This window comes from Neolamprologus brichardi, unplaced genomic scaffold (assembly GCF_056152115.1).
Source record: "Neolamprologus brichardi isolate AB-2024 unplaced genomic scaffold, ASM5615211v1 NODE_ptg000031l+_length_7269946_cov_1, whole genome shotgun sequence".
In the NCBI taxonomy this organism is placed as follows: Eukaryota; Metazoa; Chordata; class Actinopteri; order Cichliformes; family Cichlidae; genus Neolamprologus; species Neolamprologus brichardi.
The window spans coordinates 6,367,273-6,383,711 of NW_028270136.1; the positions used below are offsets into that span (position 1 = coordinate 6,367,273).

The 16,439-nt window shown below is 47.7% G+C and overlaps 1 protein-coding gene across 6 annotated transcripts in view; it reads left to right on the forward strand.

The window, feature by feature from the left end:
- The window catches only part of ap2a1 (adaptor related protein complex 2 subunit alpha 1), a 29,450-nt gene that overhangs the window by 4,318 nt on the left and 8,693 nt on the right, over window positions 1-16,439 (forward strand). For 2 of the 6 annotated variants that reach the window (XM_087837321.1, XM_087837324.1), the window contains exons 2-15: window positions 1,535-1,746; window positions 4,107-4,300; window positions 4,391-4,520; window positions 6,228-6,329; window positions 7,679-7,938; window positions 8,546-8,714; window positions 8,822-8,959; window positions 9,090-9,272; window positions 9,716-9,813; window positions 9,893-10,124; window positions 10,218-10,406; window positions 10,487-10,641; window positions 12,698-12,760; window positions 14,796-14,858. In XM_087837321.1, coding sequence (XP_087693447.1) covers window positions 1,535-1,746; window positions 4,107-4,300; window positions 4,391-4,520; window positions 6,228-6,329; window positions 7,679-7,938; window positions 8,546-8,714; window positions 8,822-8,959; window positions 9,090-9,272; window positions 9,716-9,813; window positions 9,893-10,124; window positions 10,218-10,406; window positions 10,487-10,641; window positions 12,698-12,760; window positions 14,796-14,858 — 2,188 coding nt within the window. The remainder of the gene's footprint in view (window positions 1-1,534; window positions 1,747-4,106; window positions 4,301-4,390; window positions 4,521-6,227; window positions 6,330-7,678; window positions 7,939-8,545; window positions 8,715-8,821; window positions 8,960-9,089; window positions 9,273-9,715; window positions 9,814-9,892; window positions 10,125-10,217; window positions 10,407-10,486; window positions 10,642-12,697; window positions 12,761-14,795; window positions 14,859-16,439) is intronic. The other 4 variants (XM_087837325.1, XM_087837327.1, XM_087837326.1 and 1 more) reach the window with 2 other exon arrangements.

Consider the following 16,439-nt stretch of genomic DNA (forward strand, 5'->3'; position numbering starts at 1 on the left):
GCCTAACCTTTTCTCTCTTAGGCACATCAGCACAAAAGTTAGGTCCACCCAAATCTTTCATCTGCATTGCTTAACACCGCAGTAAGAGTAATATTAAAACTTAGTAGCTGCCACCATTGTTGGAAACTGGAATTGGCTGCACCGCGCTGTGAGTCCTGGGATAGGTGACGAGCCAGGTGACGAAGGCTTAGTTTTAATATGACTCTTTCTGGGTCACAAAATAAACTTTAAAGATATTTTCAGGCTGTGTAAACTTCAAATATCTGCTCGGTTTATCAAGCTTTTTCTTTTGGCTCTCGGAGGAGGCGGACACACTTTTCTCCTCTCCCTTATCTTCCCTGCTTAGTTCTTATGTCCTTGTCTTGTCTCATGTTTTTTGTATTACTTTCCCTGGAACACCCTCTCACAGTCTGTTCTCTAAGTCAGCGGTCTCCAACCTTTTTTGCGCCACGGACCGGTTTATGCCCGACAATATTTTCACGGACCGGCCTTTAAGGTGTCGCGGATAAATACAACAAAATAAAACTAGTACCGGTACCGAAAAAAAGAAGATTTATTCATAACACACGTGAAAAGACCCAGGAAAACCGAGTAAACGATAACAAAATATCGCTGAAAACCGATAAAAACCCTGAAAACTATACATTTCACACCTGAGCCTCAACTCTCGCGGCCCGGTACCAAACGACTCACGGACCGGTACCAGTCCGAGGCCCGGGGGTTGGAGACCGCTGCTATAAAACCTAAAAGAGAATTATGGATTTGATCAGCTGGTCTCTGAATGCTATTGACACCCTCTTCTGGGCTCGGGAGAGCCCGAGTGCCCTGGAGGGACTTTCCCTGCCGGGTACACGATGGACGGGTGGCAGAAATGGAGGGTCATGTGCCTGGCGGGACTGGGACCTCCAACGCTTCCCTCCCCTCTGATGTGGACATCGGGTCAGTTGGAGGCGCAGTCGAAGATTGCAGCGGTCCCAGATCAGCTGTACACACTGGAACTCTTTCCCATGTTGCTGTCTGTGTTTATTGTGCTGTGGTGTTTTGACATCTGTGCATTCCTGTATTATCCTTCTGTGTTACACATTTCCATGTTTCTTTCCTCGCTACCCAGCCTTGTCCCCAATGTGATGTTTGTATTGTATGTACGGTCGGCAAGGTCAGTCATCTTGGTTGTGGGCAAAAGACCTGCAACTGACAAATAAAGGCTATCTTATCTCATCTCATCTCATATCAAGACATCGCATATTTGCAAAAGTGCTCGAAGTTTTTGGAGACGTCTGTTACCCACCAGCTCGACGTTTTGTGAGATCTCGCAAAAGTCCATCTTAATTTTCTCTCCCATGTCCCTCGCAGGGCTCCGTAGTTCTCCAAACATTGTGTCAAATAGTTTCAGTCAAAGACAAATGAAAACGGTCTCACGATTAGCTGCTGTTGGTTTCTGCGATCTTAAAGTTGCCTTCAGTAGCTCTAGTAGATCTGTCCACATCTGCATGCTGATGCTACATGAGTGTCTTTGTCTTTTTAACCTTATCAGGTAAGAGCAAGGAGGCTGAGATCAAACGGATTAATAAAGAGCTGGCCAACATCCGCTCCAAGTTCAAAGGGGACAAGGCTTTGGATGGCTACAGCAAGAAGAAGTATGTCTGCAAGCTGCTCTTCATCTTTCTGCTGGGCCATGACATCGACTTTGGACACATGGAGGCCGTCAACCTGCTGAGCTCCAACAAGTACACAGAGAAACAGATTGTAAGTCTTTCACAGCACTGCAGCTTTACGCTGTAGTCCTGTTCTTTAAATGTCAGTGTGTGAGACGCATGCAAGTGTTGCACTACTAGCATTTGTATAAGTGTGTGTGTGTGTGTGTCTGTGTGTGTGTGTGTGTGTGTGTGTGTCTGTGTGTGTGTGTGTGTGGTATAAAAGCCCTCTGAGTGCTACGTAGCCGTATAAAAGTGCTGTATGAACATGGGCTGCACTAAACACTGACCGAGCGTTCACAGCTGGCCCACTTCTGCTTCAGTACAGGAGGGATTCAAACACCTGACCCCTGACCTGTTGGTTCACCAGATATAAGACGTGAGAGTGTTGACAGCATCATCTCCCTGTGTTGTTGAATAAAAACAGAATTAGATTATTTGTGACGTAGCTAACGTGGTAGTCTTTAGTTCACGTCACTACCAGCTGTGATTCGTCACCGCCACACGCTTTTCCAGGTGTTTTATTTATGGTTACATTTTAGGAGAAACATGAAGCCCTGTGTGGATTCATGTATTCTTTGAAATGCTGTTTAAACTGAAGTAAATGTTTGCAGAACAAATCCTTCTGCTGCTGAGACCTTTTCACTTCCTGACTGTGGGGTGTGGAGAGTTTCCTCAGGAACAGGAAATGTTTAGTTAGCAGAATGAGGATGATTCAGGATCCATGTGGTTTGAGAAGTGACGGCTGCGCCTGACGCAACATAACCGCTAATAAGCTCCAGATCTTCACCCTGAAAATGGGGGACTATGTTTAAAAATGGCTGCCGGTCCTCAGGCGTGAGTGCAATATTTGGGTTGAAACTCCTGGATGTTAACAGTGAAAGTCACCGTGGTGGTGTACAGTGGGAAAGTCTAAAAATGCTCAGTGCTGCTGACTGTGAAGCCCTCTCTTTGAATGTTATCTAGTTTGAGATTTCTATGGCAGTGTGTTGTGTCGAGCTGGGAACAAGTGTGTAAAGCTGTAGCGTTTCCTGTGGTTGGTTTCACAGTGTTGTAGCGCACACTCGGATCACGTTCACACAGTAAACAAACGGCTCTGCAGTTCTTTGTCGTGCTGAGACCAGCTTCAAAGGCTCTGGGCGCAGGTGTTAAACTGCAGGTGTGGGAGCACACGTAGCACACGTGCAGTGGCTGCTGCTGCTGAGTGGGATCAGCTCTGAATTTTGGGATGACCCATTTCTTTACGTAGTTTTAAGATCTGATCAATGAAGCGTTAATCCAGGTGTTTCTATTAAAAGAGAGACCTGTGTAGACTCAGCAGATACTGAGTGTATAACAGGCGTCAGCTGGTCATGTGTCACAGCTCCTTAGTTTCACATGACACCTGATGCTCTCGCTGTGTCCCAAAGCGTCGGCCGCGTCCTCCTGAGGCTGCATTTGTAGGCCGATTACGTCACAGCCAGGCGACGAAGGCTGTCCCAGTTCGTCGACTCCTTCAAATGCGTCCTTCATTTCCCCGAATTTGAAGGATGGTCGGGTGTGTCCTTCATGCGCGGCCCAGCCAAACTCCAGTTTCCAACAATGGCGGCAGCTAGTTAGTTTTAATATTACTCTTATTATTCTTTCTGGGTCACAAAATAGACGTTTAACATATTTTCAGGCGAGAATGTAGCTGTGTAAACCTCAAATATCTGCTCAGTCTATCAAGACACCACATATTTTCAAAAGCGCTCCGACGTTTTCAGACACATCTGTTACCCACTAGCTCGATAGCTGACCGGGAGGTCGAAGGTCACTGAAGCCGCTGAGAACAACGAACTCCTGGCTTCATCGTTTTCAGACCCCCGCTGTCTTTCACTACTCAGGTTAAACATGATATATTAGTCACTCAGATAACTTGAAATTTGTGTTTTATTGGTTCCTGAGTAAATCGGTTTGGCTGAGATCAAAGTTATTAAATTAAATAAAACTTTATTAATCCATCGGGTGATTTTCACACAGCTGAATAAACGTCAAACAGAAAACTGATTAAACAGACGTGTGAGACGGTCGAGTGTCCTGTTATATCTTAGACAGCGAGGAGCAGACGGCCGAGTTTATTAAACGCCACCGACACAGCGGTGACGCAGATCTGAAGGCTCGACCGTCCAATTTCACAGCCTCGCACTTCCGGCCTTCTCGGTCTTTGGAGGACTCGGCCCACGTAGACCGTGAAGGCCGGGTCCTCTGAAGGATGCAGCTTAGGTTTTGGGACACAGCTCCTGTTAACCTGTGAGTGTGCTAACATCATAACACAGCGTGGGCGACACAGCAGCTGGTGTAAACTGCTCCATAAAGTCGTGACAGAGCCCACGCTGTGGGACGCTGTGTGTAAATGCCGCTCACTGTTACTGTCGATATCGATGTGTCCAGGGCTACCTGTTCATCTCAGTGCTGGTGAATAGCAACAGCGAGCTAATCCGTCTGATCAACAATGCCATCAAGAACGACCTGTCCAGCCGCAACCCCACCTTCATGTGCCTGGCGCTTCACTGCATTGCGAACGTGGGAAGCCGTGAGATGGCCGAAGCCTTTGCTAGTGAGATCCCTCGGATACTGGTCGCAGGGTAAGTGTTTCTGATGCTCCACTGTTGCCGGGTGGTTTTTGTACTTATTTTAGATTAACTCCTGTTAACTGTGAATGTGATGCATCGCAGTGACACGATGGACAGTGTGAAACAGTCAGCGGCCCTTTGTCTGCTGCGGCTCTATAAGACTTCCCCCGACTTGGTGCTGATGGGTGAATGGACGTCCCGTGTAGTGCACTTACTCAACGACCAACACATGGTAAGAGCACAACCCAAGGTCGTTCAGCAGCAGGTGGAGGACTTCCTGTTGACTTCTCATCAGAGCATTAGAACTCAGTAAATACTCTAAGAAGGAAAATATCCTAGGTTATGTGAATCCCAACCTTTCAGCTGAGCAGCTGTGGACGTGTCATTGGTTCATGTCAGTTTATTTACATTGTGCTAAATCACAAAAACAGCATTTTATATTGTAAGTCCCTACAGTGATGTAGAGAAACCCCTCCAACAATCAGACATCCCTCTTTGAATAGGAGGAAAGGTGCGGTATAACCAGGCTCAGCGAGGGGCGGGGCCATCTGCTGTGACCGGTGGTTACATGAGGAGGCCACAGACACGCTGTGGAAGAGAGCCAGAGATGAATACGAACTAACCAATGAATTACAGCCCAATAGAATCCGAGCATGGATTGGTTCCCAGAGCTTAAAGGCTTTCAAACATGTTTAGCGCCCTCTTGTGGCAGTACTGAGCGTGACTTCATCGGGTTGGCTGGTTGATGGTAATATAGACTCAGATTTGTTTATGTTAGCTAACTAGTGACAGAACCATAACTCAGTGGGATATAAGGAAACCAAAATCAGTGTAAGCGATCACTTTGATAGTAACCCAAACAGCTGCTGGTGTTTGGGGAGGTCTTACTCCATCACACACACAAACCTACTTCCCTGCAGACGTGCTGATGGCGTTCGCTAAGAATCGTAGTTCTGTTTGTGATGTTCTTGGAAAAAGAAAGATGGAGCTGATCGCAGCAGCCGATTGTGCCGCTCCGTACATCTGACCACACCAGGAAAAATCTGTTCCTGACTCCATCCTGTCACCTGACCAGGCTCTCCTCCACACTCTTCTCATTCATTAAGAGCGTCACTAAAACGAACATCACAGCTGTTTCAGTGCTGCTAGCCAAACAACACAAAAAGGCTCCTAAAGGAACCGAGTGGACGGTACATCCTTGCTAACATAAAACAGATTGTTTCATCCAGGAGCAGCCCAAAAGTGATCCTCTCAGACTGGTGTTTACTCTCAGTCTGAGTTCTGGTCCTGTCACTGTTAAACCCAGCTTCACAGACAGAGTGACATCTGTGAGAGCAGGGCTCCACGTGAAGTCTGTCCTCTTTGATAAAGCTTACAGCTGACCCCGAGTCCACCCTTAGCAGGTGATGGGAGCCTTTCCATGCTGCACAGCATTTCGTCGTCACACACACTCATTGTTAAACTCCTGTAGTTTTCCTTCTGGCCAGTTTATTCCCCTCACCCCGACCGACAGGGTGGATGTCTGTCCCTTACGGAGCCTGGCTCTGCCGGAGGGTTCTGTCTGTTAAAAGGGAGTTTGTCCTTCCCACTGTCGCCAAGTGCTTTTTCACAGGGCGATTGTTGGGTTTCCTTCTGATATTGTAGCTTTTTATCTTCTTGAGGCAGCTGTTGTTGAGACTTGCTACAATATAAATTGAGTTAGTGACTCAGCATAAGTCTGTATAGGCGCCAGAGCAGCGGTGGTATTTGTTTTTACCTGAACGTTTTAACTGTAAAATAATGAGAAAATGTGTGAATTAACCCTGTGACACTTCAGAGTTTTCACATGATTAAATGTTCTGCATTTGCCTGTTTTCCACTGAAACATGTTTTGATGTACCAGTTGTCTCCGCTGATGAATCAGTACGGTTACTCATTTTCTTGTTGTGGGTGGGGTTAGGGTGTAGTGACAGCAGCCATCTCCCTCATCACCTGCCTGAGCCAGAAGAATCCAGACGAGTTTAAGACGTGCGTTTCCCTCGCCGTCTCCCGCCTCAGCAGGGTGAGTGTCAGAAACAACTGTAAAATGTTCATGTTTGTCACTGTTGATGCTGCTCAGGATTCCCAGATGTACCGAGTCAGTCGCGTGTTGAAGCTGAACCTGCAGGGTTGGACCCGCTGACTGGCCGTTATATTTAAGCTGCTTCTTCTTTCTACTCGCATAGAAACGAGGGAGCCTCCCAGATAAACACACAGACGGGCCGATCCATCTATGGCCTCCTGCACAGTAAATCCACATGGATATCTGTGATATTTAATACTGATGAACACCGGCCACAGCGTTTGGTGAATAAGAGGGGTGAAAAACACACACTGGTTTTTTATTCCTTTGTTATTCAAATATGCCGTGTACACTTCTCCACCAGCAGCAGCAGAAAGGCACCCTCCATCTGCAGAGCTGAGTGAAGCAGCAGCTTCTCGATGGTGTTGCACAGCAGATCAAAATCAGAGTGCTGCATTCATAAATCCCTCAGTTAGAAGATCCCAACTCGTGGTTAGTTTGTCACGAGTTAACACAGAGAGGCAGACAACCACTCACACCGCACATTCGCACCAATTTACAATCACCACTTAACCCAGAGCTTCCCAAAGTGTGGAGCACGGCCCCTGGGGGGCCCAGAGCCATTGCAGGGGGGGGGGCGCGGTATGAAAAGGGAAAAAACAAAACGCTTGGACACTGCTAGCACAGGGCGCCCACACAAACTCAAAGCAGGAGATGAAGCATCGCTGAATATGTTTCCAAACCAACTTCATTCTGAGCCAAAGACGAGAAAATATGGTGACGCAAATCTTCCCTTTGGTTTCACCTGCACAGGTGCAGAGGTAGGTCTCCCTGCAGGATTGGTTTCCCTGCATCAGGAGCAGCGCTGGGCTGTTCAAATCACGGACAATATGTATTGATAGCAATGTTGAATATTTTTATCAGGAAAAAACTGCTACAGTAAAATAATCACACCATGACGCCTCTGCCTTTGTAAATGGAGGGACAGTAACTGCGTGTGAAACCTGCAGACAGTCAGATTAACAGTATTTTGTCTCTATCTGCCATTCTGCACTTCATCTCATGTAAACAACAGCGTGACGTGAATGGATGTGTGTGTGTGGGGGGGATTTTTCTTGTAAAACAAAGGGGGGCCTAGCAGAAAAAGTTTGGGAACCACTGACCTAACCACACATGTGTGTGGACTGTGGGGGAGCCACACTCCACACAGAAAGGCTGGCCAGTGGGTTCGACCGGGAAGGTTCTGCTGTTACAGGGCACAAGGTTTTACTGCACGGTTGAGAGCAGGCTTCCACACAGGTGCTCTGCAGACAGTTTCATCTCAATGATAAATACTGTTTGTTCTCCAGATCGTTTCGTCAGCCTCCACCGATCTGCAGGACTACACCTACTATTTTGTGCCGGCACCCTGGCTTTCCTGCAAGCTGTTGCGCTTGCTGCAGTGTTACCCTCCACCAGAAGATGGTGCTGTCAAGGGCCGTCTGGTGGAGTGTCTGGAGACCATTCTTAATAAGGCCCAGGAGCCACCAAAGTCAAAGAAGGTGCAGCACTCAAATGCTAAAAATGCCATCCTGTTTGAGGCTATTTCACTTATCATCCACTATGACAGGTGAGTGTTGTCTGTAGCATCCTCACTGACTTATTACTGAAATGAACTGTTATCACTCCAGTTTGAAGAATGCACGCTAACTCGCGCCACACATTTACTCCAAGTGCAGTCGGCTGCCAGCCTGTGCTGCTCATGCTGTAATGACACAAGTGTGTAATTACTGATGTGTGTGCATGCAGTCTACCTGTGTATGTTTGTAACACATTCTGGTGTAAGTGACTCGAGTTCTGACAGGTGAGCCAGCAAAGCTCGTCATCGATAACAGTTTCCTGTGGCACCATCAGTGTTGCTTGTTAAACACCCAGCAGAGAAGATGAGCTGTGACACTAATGTGACTCTAATGTAACACTAAATAAAATGATAAAAACCCTGAAAACCATGAATTTCACAGCGGAGCCTCAACTCTCGCCGCCCGGTACCAAACGACTCACAGGCCGGGCCCTGACCCGGGGTTGGGCACCACTGGTCTACAGTACCTTAGAAGCAGCAGCGTGGTGGTGGAGTCGTCACCTTAAAACTAAACGGACACAAACCATGACTCTGTGCTAACTGGCTGCTCATAACTGAACCAGGCTGTCAGTGAAGAGTTTCTCTGTCTCCTACTCAGTGAGCCAAACCTGCTGGTACGAGCCTGCAACCAGCTGGGTCAGTTCTTGCAGCACAGAGAGACTAACCTGCGCTACCTGGCTTTGGAGAGCATGTGTACTCTGGCCAGCTCTGAGTTTTCCCACGAAGCGGTGAAGACACACATCGAGACCGTTATCAATGCCCTGAAGGTGACGCCTCACATTTAAGAATGAACTACCTTCACAAAGACACACACCATCACTGGTGTAGCGGACTGTGGCGCTCAGTGTTCTTCTTATTGTTTGTGCTTCTGCAGACTGAGAGGGACGTGAGTGTGCGACAGCGAGCGGCCGATCTGTTGTATGCCATGTGTGATCGCAGCAACGCCAAACAGATCGTAGCGGAGATGCTCAGCTACTTGGAAACGGCAGATTACTCCATCAGAGAGGAAATGGTAGGTGTGAGTCACTGTGCAAGCTAATGCTGGGGTAACACTTAGCACCGTTAAAGAAAACACGTGAGTCCTGATCCACTCTGTCAGCTTTGAACAGATGAACCAGTTTTGACTGTGCCGTTTCACTCAGGTGCTGAAAGTGGCCATACTGGCAGAGAAATATGCCGTGGACTACTCCTGGTACGTAGACACCATCCTCAACCTCATTCGCATTGCTGGGGACTACGTCAGCGAGGAGGTGTGGTATCGCGTCATTCAGATTGTCATCAACCGAGACGATGTGCAAGGCTACGCCGCCAAAACGGTCTTTGAGGTACTGCTCCATGAACTCTCGAATGTTGTGGAGGTGAATAGAGAGAGCTGGTTAGGATGGTTAGGAAGTGTTTTATTGGGACGGGGCTTCTGCAGCCCGATGTTTCACTAAGAAGAGTTTTTCCTTCTTTACATTCACACATTGTTTTTGGACATTAGTCTCACTCTGGTTTGGCTCTTGATACTTTCATATATGAATAATATAGCTGCTCAGGAGCACACACACCGTGGTTTGAGTGTGTTTACCTTTGGTTAATTGATTCATATTTGTGATAGTAGTGTTTTTATCTTGTCTGCAACAGCAGTGGTTGTCCCCAAGCGTCTGAATGTCAACAGTAAGAACTGAAAGAGATGTGAGCAAAAGCAAACGTGGCCTAAAGTAGAAAAATACTTAAAGAAGGTTGTTTCAGGAAAACCACTAAACGCAGTCCTTGTGTGTTGCAGGCGTTGCAAGCCCCTGCCTGTCATGAGAACATGGTGAAAGTAGGAGGCTACATTCTTGGAGAGTTTGGGAACCTGATTGCTGGTGACCCACGCTCCAGGTAAGGTGGTTTCAATCTGATAAGGTAACAAGTGGACAGTCGAAATGCTGGGTAATAAGCCCGTCTCCCTGTCATCTAGCCCCCTGGTCCAGTTCAACCTTCTTCATTCCAAGTTCCACCTGTGCTCGGTGCCCACTCGTGCACTGCTGCTGTCGGCCTACATCAAGTTTATCAACCTGTTCCCAGAGACCAAGGCCACCATCCAAGAGGTGCTGCGCTGTGACAGCCAGATCCGCAACTCTGATGTGGAACTGCAGCAGCGTGCTGTCGAGTATCTCAAGCTTTCTTCGATCGCTAGCACCGATGTCTTGGTTCGTTCTCACCGATGATGAAACGACATTATGTTAATGGTCAGGGCTGTTTGGCTACGGTAACCCACCACATGCGTTTCCCCTTTCCTTCAGGCCACCGTCTTAGAGGAGATGCCTCCCTTTCCAGAGAGGGAGTCTTCCATCCTGGCTAAGCTGAAGAAGAAGAAGGGCCCAGGAGCCGTCTCTGTGACCGAGCTGGACGATAGCAAACGGGAGGCGGGGGAGTTGAATGGAGGGGCCGACCGGGGCCCAGACACAGCAGCCATGGCTGCATCTAATGCTGTAAGCACGCTTTCTCTAGTCTTTGCAAAACTCTCAGCTTTTCTTATGTTTCCATTGAATACAATCTTCCTGGTTTCCAGTCCACCCCGTCACCATCAGCAGACCTGCTGGGAATCCGCTCCGCTGCTCCTGTCGGTGCCGCTCAGACCAATGCTGGCAGCCTACTCGTGGACGTGTTCTCTGATTCAGGGCCTGCTGCACCTTCTGCTGCTGTGAATGACGACGGCTTCCTGAGGTGAAAGTTCATGTCTTGATGAACTCTTGAGCTTTTAGTCAAGTCCAGTATGGGTGGCTGTACAGAAGCTGTGAGCCTGCAGAGCTGAAAGTAAAACCAGCTGCTCAAAGTCAGTGAACTAAGAATAATCACCAGCTTTGGTCGTTAGGACTAACATTACAAACACTCGTGTGGTGATTGTGGGACATCACAGTAACAGCTCACAGTAACATCTGTTTTCATACAGTTTCATGTGTGTAGTGGTGAACCAGTCGTAAGATAGAAACAGCTTAGACCGATCAGACAAAGATGCACGTTTGCATCGTAGTGCAGGGCCGAGGATCAGCGTGGAGCAAAGTTAGCTTCAGCTGGAAAGCAGGTTTGTTCTGTGCATCACATGGATGCACCTGGAGGTTAAAGTGAGAGCTAAAGTGCAGCAGAGCTAAAAGGAACAACCCTGTCTGACTGACTCATACTGGACTGCTCTCAAACATCACCGGCAAACTTAGCCGCGTGCTGTTTCTTTACTGTGTGGTGAACGTCAGATGTTTGTGCTGTGTTTGTGCTTTTCAACTACTATGCAGGTCGTTACAGTCTGTTCATGTTGTCACCGGTCACTCTGTCTTACTTTGCTCTATCTGTGTGGACCTGCCAACCTGAAGACGTAGTTGGATGTTGTATCTGATGCTGCGGTCCAACGTCTCTTTGTTGATGACGGATTTTTCTTTGAGAGCCTGTTGATGTTAACGATTGGTTTCCCCAAAGAGTGCAGAGTAAATATGTACTGTTTCAGGTTTGGCTCTCAAAGAAAAGTTCTTTATGTGACTGCTCAGGCCATAACATGTACTGTGCTGTGAATACTGTGATTACTTGTTGTGTTCCTAACTGTTAAAAGCACCGCAGTGTCAGCAGGTATGTTGGTATCACAAGGCTGAACTGTAGCGTGTGACGTAGCAAACTGTAGGAGATAAAAGAAAGTCAAACGCTTAACAAATGCAAAGACCTGAAAGATGCATCTGGACCTTGAGCTGGTCCACGTTGGCGAAGTCAGAAACTGTTTCAGTGAAAGGGTGGCTGGACCTTTAGGGTTCACAAAGTCATCCCACTCAATTATTAGCAGTGTTTACTCAGCCACCTACAACGTTTCCAAGCACCATCCCAGCTGGTGAGGAACACGCCCCATCACATCAAAAACTCTGACTTCACCAACAAGCTCCACAAACTGGGGCTCCGTCAGATCAAAGAAGACGGACAAGAGACGAGGTCGGACGTTAACGAGGGAGAGACGGAAGGACAACGGAACGGCGTTGTCATGTAGGTTTAGCAGAGGAAGTCGGGAGGCGTCCCGGTTCAAACTCAGCCACACCCTGAGACAACAAACACACCTCCCAAACACTCGCTACGCAACATGGCGTACGCAGTGCAGCGCACGAGTGCCACAAACGCATGGCACAGCATAGAAGAGCCACCTGGATCGACTACATCGGCATCTAAAGGTCAAAGGTCACTCTTCCAAGGGTGCCAGGGTTCACATTCTGAGAAGGCAGATGGTTTGAAAGAGGCCATGCATGTCCACTGTGAACGACCATCTTTGAACAGAGGGCGGGGCTTACGACACCAGCCGTCTATAATCCAGTTCTGAGATCCAGCCCCCACTATCCAGTCACGTGATCTCAAAGGGCACATGATGGCGTGAGCCACGCTCTCATAATTGAACCTCTGGTGATAATAAGCCACGCCTTCATTCTTTGGCTCGTGTAAATGGAGCACATGACCGTAGCGGGTCACCCCGCTATCTTTAAGAAAAAGCTTTAAGAAACGTCAGACGTGCAGTCACAGCTCGCAGCGTTCCTGCTCTGTGGAGAACGGAGACGATAGACTCGCTGTGAGCTTCACGGTTGGCAGGTCTGCTTTTTTTAATCTTGCTATGTATGTGACTGTCTTTCGTCTTTTTCTCTTTCCCTTCTCTCCATTCCCCTGTGTTTGTGTGTCTGTGTGTGTCTGTGCGGTGACACATCTGTGTGTTTGATGTGGATGCGTGTCTTCTCCTGTCCTTCACCACGATTGGCACTGACAGAGATCTGGAACAGCCCACTGAGACCTCCGATCCCCTATTGGTGGAGGGTTCTGGTGACTCGGAGTAAGGGACCAGTAGTAACCTACAGAATTAGAACTGGCTAAAAAGATGCAACTCGGGTCTTTGTTTGTTTTCATTGAAAATGTCTTTAACATGTGTATTACTGAGGAGGAGACTTACACGTAAGTGAAGAAGTAGCTTAGTCACACCTTTGTGCTGTCAGCCACATGGTTCGTAGCAGCAGCAGGGAGCCGTTTACAGGGAAACTGCACTGCTTCACACAGGGTACACGGTGCCAAAGGGCGCATTCAAGTTGGTAGTTGCTCGTCTAAAGTTGTGGGAGATCAATATAACAGTGTCCACACAGGAGCAGTGAGAGCAGCAGAGCCACAGTTCTGTGGTCAGTACAACACACTGCCCTCTTTCCTGGGCTTTCCTCCTGTAATAAACCAGACAGCAAAAACACTCATTCAGCCAGTTGGTCCAGATAAAGAGCTTCTTGCTGGCTTCTGCTCATCAAGCTCGACTGTTCTGGTCTCACTGGGAGCTGTGGTCCTGAATGATTGCTCTGCTTCTCCTGTCAGGTGCATCACAGTAATATAACAGAGCTACAGATAAATGAAGTCTGTTAATCTATAAAAGATGATTTTGTTATTATATTTACTCTTCATATGAGTTTCAACCTGTAGGTTTGTGAAGCCCTGGGTATCTAACGGCCCATTTCTGTACTCAGCTCGACTCGACTTGGTTTGTAGGCTTTTCCATTAGGTGGTGGTACCAGGATCTTTTAGTACCTACAGCCCTTTTTCATTGCTACCTACTCGAATCGACTCGGCGCGGTTTGCAGGGTTTTCCATTAGGTCACAGTAGCTGGTAGCAGGTACTTTTTGGTACCTGCTTGGCGTTGCTTTCACAAAAATCAGAATGGCTACAGAAAACGGCGGTGTGTTCCCCGAGTGTGACAAAAAGCTACAGCCCCAGCAGCAGGTATGTATTCGCTTCGACGTCCACCTTTGTTGCATATTAATTGTGTTGTGGGACGCGCACACACGTTACTATGACGACAAGCACACAGACAAGGTACTACTGGGTTGTAATGGAAAACCAGTCGAGTCGTGTTGATCCAACTGGCCACTGAGTGGCGTCGCACAATGAGTCATAAGAGAGAGACTAAACCCAACAATGACACAAACGGTGGTCCCCGAGCCGAAAGGCCACACACCAGCAGCAGCTACACCATCGCTTTGTGTTTGTGTCACAAACTCTGCACTTAGTTGGTGCTCGATTGTGATGGAAACGACTGAAGCCGAGTAGAGTTGCATGGCGCCGAGCTCAGCAGGTACCAGTGGAAAAGGGCTATGAATATATTTGGATGGGTGTGAGCACCATCGGTCTTTCAGACACCAGTTTGTTTGTCAGTGCAGCAGAAGCTTCGCTGATGTCTTAGTCACATTGTGTCTCCATTGATCCACAGTATCTCATATTTTGCTTTGGTTGATGCACCTTATTGGTGATAACCTTTAACCCCCCCAGCACAGCAGCAGTCCTGACTGGTAGTAGAACATTAAACGGCCTGTAGATGATCATTACATGGGAAAATACAACTGTAAAAACATGGAAACACTGTCTGCAGGGCAAATATTGTGCATTCAAACCATAATTAATGGCATCACACTTTATGTGCACAATATGCATGTGTTTAGTGCTGATGTTCACCTAGTTTCTGTAACGTTACTTGAAGCCCTGCTTTAGCTTTAGCGGTAACCGTGTGTTAAGCAGTCAGTATAAAGCCGTTAGATCTGTGTGAGTATTGTAGCACAGATTCAGCGTGCATGGTGAACTGATTAAGTAGCTGATGTCTTTCACTGTGTATCACTCACCTGTAAAGTGCTTGTACTAACCAGCTCTGCATTTTACTTTATCTTTATCTTGTTATCAATTTCCATCACACGTTCCTGTTTACTGTGTTGAACGAGTTACTCTCATTTCCCATTTCCACTCTTACCCATTCATCCCTTATTTGTCCTGTTGCCTATCTGCTTCCATCCCTGCTTTGTTCTGTGGGCTGTCCCTGCATCCTTGCCCTGTGGCCCCCCAGCTCTGCTCCTCCCTGTGAGGATCCTGCTCCTCCTCTGTCTGAGGCAGATGAACTTCTTAACAAGTAAGCTTCTTCTGTGTCTAAACATTTTCATGCTGTAGCTTGGCATAAAATTGTTTGATTCCTTGTCAAAAAGAGTCCTCACACTGAATTAAAATATCAGCTCTACATAGTTCTGCTGTTTTTAAAAAGCATGTACATTAGAGGCCCTGCTGAGTCTGATTCATGCCACTTTCCAATGTGGATTCTGTTTATTTAAATACAGAGTTCTGGTTACATCATTCACACAGTGCCACTCGTGTACTGATCCAGTTCCAATATTTAAAATAACAGTTTCCCCTTTGTTGTCAGGGTAACCTGTAAAAGATTATTTGGTTATTTATGTCATTGTTGAACATTTTTATCCAGCTGTGGCACAACACACAACTATCAGACACTGACAGTATTTGGTTCATACATATGTGGTTCCCATTCAGGTGATTCACTTGGTACAGTGCATGTAGTGTGGGATATTCTTTAATAGCTGTAATGACGTATGTGTGGCTGCATGTATATCAGCTGGTTCTTAGGCTGTTCTCACTGAGGGGCAGAACCCCTCTGCTGAGCTGGGCTACTGTTAGTCATCTCTGCTCTCACACAGTTGCTGTGTACCAATACCTGGTGACTCATTTCTTAGTCGACTAAACGAGGGAAAAATGTTTGAGCGACTCGTGTAAAGCTAAGAACCAATATTGCATTGAATTTGAGAACATTTAATGGATAATGTCAAAAACTGTCTCAACAAAGGCATTTGAAACCATTAATCCCATTCTTCAGTAACTGGTAACACCACTCAACGGTGCAGGGGCAGCAGCTCAGACCTGCCTCTCTCCAGCCACATCCTCGGGGTCAACATGAAGCGTTTCCCAGAGCACCCCGTAGATGTCATTTCTCCAGTGTGTACTGGGTCTACATGGGGACGTCCTCCCGGTGGGACGTCCCCGGCCCGGAGGTGACTGTTCGCCCCTGTCCTCAGAGGTGGGGTTTCTCTTTGGATGGCATGCCCCTCCTGCCTGGTGGATGTGTATGCTAGGAGACAGTTGCCTGGGCCTGAAGCCTCACAAGCTCCGGCGCTCGACCCTAAAAAGATGTTTGTGGACTCCCGTCGCACAGCATGACCCTCTCCTCTCCCAGTCTAAACCAAACTAAACTAAGCAGGTGATGCGTTTCCTGCAGACACACTGCGTTCTGCTCACCTGCCTCAGCTTGTGGCTCCTCTCCGTGGGAACTGTTGCTACAGGTTACCGATCGCAGTTCTAGGCCAGCGTCTGAAGTCTGAGCATGGAGTGCTGCATTTCATCGCCGCCGCTCTGTTAAGCTGGGGTGCTGACTGCATTTGCAAACCATGTTCTGATTGTTGGGCACGATGGCCTGTGTGATCACTGTCGGGCCACTTTGACTGTTGAAGACGAGCGTTTGAGGGCCAACATGTCGTAGTCAGGATGGGAGATCCAACAGTGGTCTCTTAGGCAGGGTGGGACATGTTCCCGTCTCCTGTGTTAAAGGGGTCTCACTCTCTGCTGCTGTAGTGCAGCGTTCTTTCTCCGACAGCCAGCCATGCTTCCTGGTGAGAGAATGGAGGGCACACCCTATGGTAGTAGCCCA